Raw genomic sequence first — 4,124 nt, 5'->3', positions numbered from 1 at the left:
CGGTGAAATCGCCTATGTTTACTCAACGCAATCAAAAAAACCAATCACCAACTTTAAAATGCTCGTTGAGACGGCATGTTTTCCTTTCACCCTCTTATTTTGGTTAGTTTTTTTTTCCTCCTAAATTTCAGTAGATATCACCAAAACAATAGAAATTCACCCCCACAAGCATCAATTTTCAAACCAAGTATATAGCAACAGAGAAGACATCTGCAATCGCTTCAATCAAAACAGGTTTGTACATGGGGCTAACAACTAGAAGAACTTTTTGGTGATTATTAAACGAAGAAATCCCCTAAATTAGGAAGAATATTAGACATGTGGCTTAAATGAATGTTAAACGAAGTTGGAACCAGAAATCACATTGTTTAGACTTCTCTTTATAAATGATGTGGACGATGGTAGATGTTGGAAAGAAATCGTAAAATAAATTAATATATGTATCATCTAAGCTACAGGTCATTTTATCTTTGCTCATTTGGAACGATGGACTACTCCATTCTCAATCAAGTACTCCACAAACTCATCAATCAAATATGGCCAAGCTCCCTCTGCATCGTAGTTGGATAACTGAGGGTCAATCATCTGTAAAGTAAAAATAGCATAACATTAGTAACAGTAAAACTTCATAAAAACCCCCATAACTCTGGGGATTTTTCTACAAAACCCCCAAAATTCATAAACCATAAATTTTAAATTAAAAAAAAAACTCTTTGAACTTTCAAAATTATACCACCCCACCTGAACTATTGGGAATTATTACAAACAATGGTAAAATGTTAAAGTACAAAGTCTGAAGTACCCACTTCACCTTTTATCTACCCTTACCAATAATAGTAATTTAGAAGTCATATTCAGTAAAATTGTCCAATAAGTTGTCACATGTTCAAATTTGAAAAGTGTCATTAGTCATGGTAAGTAGGCAAGTGCGGGTGTTATGAACAAAAATCCACAAAATTCACGCGATTTGTAAAATTTACCCAGTTAGTAATTATTGAAGGGGAAAGAAGATTAGAAAGGACGAATCAGCAACTAATGGGAATCCTGCCAAACGCAAAAGCTTCATTTCAGCAGCAAGTAAGGAAATTTTTGATTCATATAAGCTATTGGCTCTTTTTGTTTTTTTGCTTTTTTATATATTGTTCGTTTTTGTAATTTCTGCTTTTCTGTATTTCGTTTAACTCTGAACTCTGTCTCAAAACGAATGGTTTATGATAACAAAACAAGCTTCCCACAAGTAATGGTGAACTGGAGTAGGATCATGATTGATCATCACAAGTTGCAGAAACAGAGAAGATTTGTCTTTATGGATTAAAGACTAGACTCTCACTTGCTCCTAGTACCCTCTGGAAGAAAATTTTGGCAGTAGGTCATAGAGCAGATAGAAAGTTGAGGACTTGAGGATAAGAAAATTTTGGCACTAGCTCATAGAGAACATTTCTTAACCTATTATAGGAACTGCTATTCTTAACGAATCTCTAGGCTTAGGAGTCTGACCCATAGATGATGGTAACAGCGATGATGACTACAGCCAATTATAGGAACTGCTATTCTTATAAAACTCCTAGGCTCAGGAGTCATACCCATAGATGATGATAACAGCGATGATGACTACACCCTTCAACATGACCATTTGTGAGCCATACTGAACAAAAGCATGTGACATTCTAATTGTGGAAATAATGCATGCGGCTAATACCAGAAGGCTCACCTTAGCAAACTCAAGTAGCTGAGACCATGTATCCCTTGAGATTGCCTTGTTATGCCTCACCTGAAGGAGGAAGTTTGAGCTGATCAGAAAGATAAATGTCACACTTGTTGCAGCACGATAGTATATAGAAAATAACACATAAAGGAGGTCTAAATAAAAGAGCTGCAAAATTACATAAGAACATAAAAACCCCAATTTCATCTATTGCTCTAATAATGTTGCAAAATTTACCACATTCAATACCTCGGTTCCCACAATAATTTTTGGGTCAACAGCAAATACACCACCACTAGCACTAGGATGGTGTAGTCACTTATACCCGTTAACTTTTTTTTTGTTACCACTAGCATACTTTGAACTCAGATTACCTTCTTGTCCTCAATTTAAATCTTTTTCCAGTTAAAACTGAGGAAAAAGTTAATTTATCATTATGTGACATATCAACGTTAACTTGGGGAAATAATTTTGTCTGCACTCCAGGCCAGGGTTGTAACTGCTAATTGAACAATTTAGAGGGCATAAGTTGCCGTACCCTCACATAGCCTCATATAGTACAAGGGTTATATCTGCAATTAACCCATAATTATTTAACATGGAAGGAAACCTAGCTGAAAACTGATTGATGTTAATAACAAATTATCTGGAAAAAGCATTTCCTTGTTGCCGTTGTCAGTGGTTTCACAATAATCATTCTGAAGGTTGAGTACAGGGTTCATCAAAAAAATTCTTGTTTGCGGTATCAAGAAAGAATGGAACAGTTACCTGTAAGAACTGGCACCAATCTTCAATCAAAGGCCAATGTTTTTCAGCAAATAATAACTGCCACATGCCAATAGCTGTATCCAGAGCTAGAGATTTTTGACCCTACAATGCCCCAACAGAGAACTCTCTCAATAGCAAACTCTGATGACATCAATAATTACTTAACTAGATGAAAAACTAAGTGTAGTTCCATTCTTTCTACTTCCATGTATTGCAATAAATAATAGAAAGGCAGAGACAGCATTAGGAAAATAAGCAATGCTAAATCAGCATTTAGTAACAGTTTGACAGGTATATCAATAGCTAGACCAACTATGCTCACTATAATATGCAATTTCCATCTTTTGGCTGTGCAAAGCAATTGAATATAAGTGGAATCGTGAGGTGAGAAAAATCATTAAAACAAGGAATGCAAGATCTTGCAAATAAAATTTCTCTGGTCCAGGCTGCTAACCAGCTTTACCCTTGACAGGTCATTTCACTGACATTCAGGTGAACTGATTAGGAGCCAATTCCTCTGCCGAGTAATTTATTTTCCAAGATAGCCTGTGCATCTATGCCATCAAAAGAGGTGATATACAATCTTTTGCTTGTGTTGATGTAAATCAGTTGCATCTAAATGAAGAAAGTGAAAGAGAAATTGACATCAAAGGAGGGGGGAATGCCACTGCAGCAGGCTACCAACTTTTGAGAATGAGGGAAAGGGAGTCGATGCCAGAGTCTTGCTGCCTTGTTAATGTTAAGACAACTGGTTTTCCTTAAGTGTGTTCATTATGTGCTTCTCAAGTTATGTGTTTCTCAAGCTCATAACCAAGTCATACTGTAGTTGAGACTCCAGTTCGCATTCTTGCCAAGGAGGACAAGAAATTTCGGAATAAGGTAATTTCATTAGTTAAAGTCCAGCGGAATAAGAAGGGAGTTGAGGAAGCTTCTTGGGAACGCGAGGAGGATATGCATCGTGATTACCCACATCTGTTCGAGCAAGTATATTGATATTATTGGGTATTGATCTTACCTATATAGTTGCATTTACACTTCACGCTGGAATGTGACTATTAACACTTAACGGCTAATCAATCGAAACATATGGTATATACATGGGGGTTCCTTGTTTAGATTTTTCACCCGACGTACTAGTTCTGTCTAATTAAAGGTTAAGTGGGGTATTCACATTCTAGATGTTAAGTGTAAGTATTTCATGCTTGATCCTAATCTTGTGATTAATGATACATTATGTGTACATGAGAGTTTCCTTGTTTGGATTATCCCCTCAACGTACTTTTCTCGTATTATTAACCTTTAAGATTAAACTACTGAATTTCGGTGACGAAATTTTCTTTAAGGAGGGGTGAATGCAAAACCCTAAAATTTAGAAAAAAAAATATTTTAAATAATAATAAATGAGTTTTATTGTGATTGGTGATCATTCTGGGATGAATGAATCAGTTTGAAATCGCTTTGAAATCAATTCGCAGTTTCAGCCTCGGTATCGCAAGTCTGCTGAAATCTGTCGTATTTTTATTTTTAGTAATTTTTATATTGATCAGATGGACACGAGGTTTGCGCCATTGATCTTAGAATGTTGAAACCGTGTTGTAGGTAAAGTTTCATTGCATTCTGACAATGAAGACTGAAACCCAATTTTTGAATA

At 35.8% G+C, this 4,124-nt stretch overlaps 1 protein-coding gene across 1 annotated transcript in view; it reads right to left on the bottom strand.

Annotated features, from left to right (window-relative positions):
• Positions 257-4,124, bottom strand: part of LOC109834474 (DCN1-like protein 2) — a 19,953-nt gene continuing 16,085 nt past the window's right edge. The window contains exons 9-11 of the mRNA XM_020402496.1: positions 2,474-2,575; positions 1,712-1,771; positions 257-585 (exon numbers count right to left, since the gene is read on the bottom strand). Coding sequence (XP_020258085.1) covers positions 475-585; positions 1,712-1,771; positions 2,474-2,575 — 273 coding nt within the window. The 3' untranslated portion in view covers positions 257-474. The remainder of the gene's footprint in view (positions 586-1,711; positions 1,772-2,473; positions 2,576-4,124) is intronic.

The sequence above is a fragment of the Asparagus officinalis genome, chromosome 3 (assembly GCF_001876935.1).
Source record: "Asparagus officinalis chromosome 3, Aspof.V1, whole genome shotgun sequence".
Lineage (NCBI taxonomy): Eukaryota > Viridiplantae > Streptophyta > Magnoliopsida > Asparagales > Asparagaceae > Asparagus > Asparagus officinalis.
The sequence above is the reverse complement of the archived record's forward strand: the minus strand, read 5'-3'. Positions and strand labels throughout refer to the sequence as shown.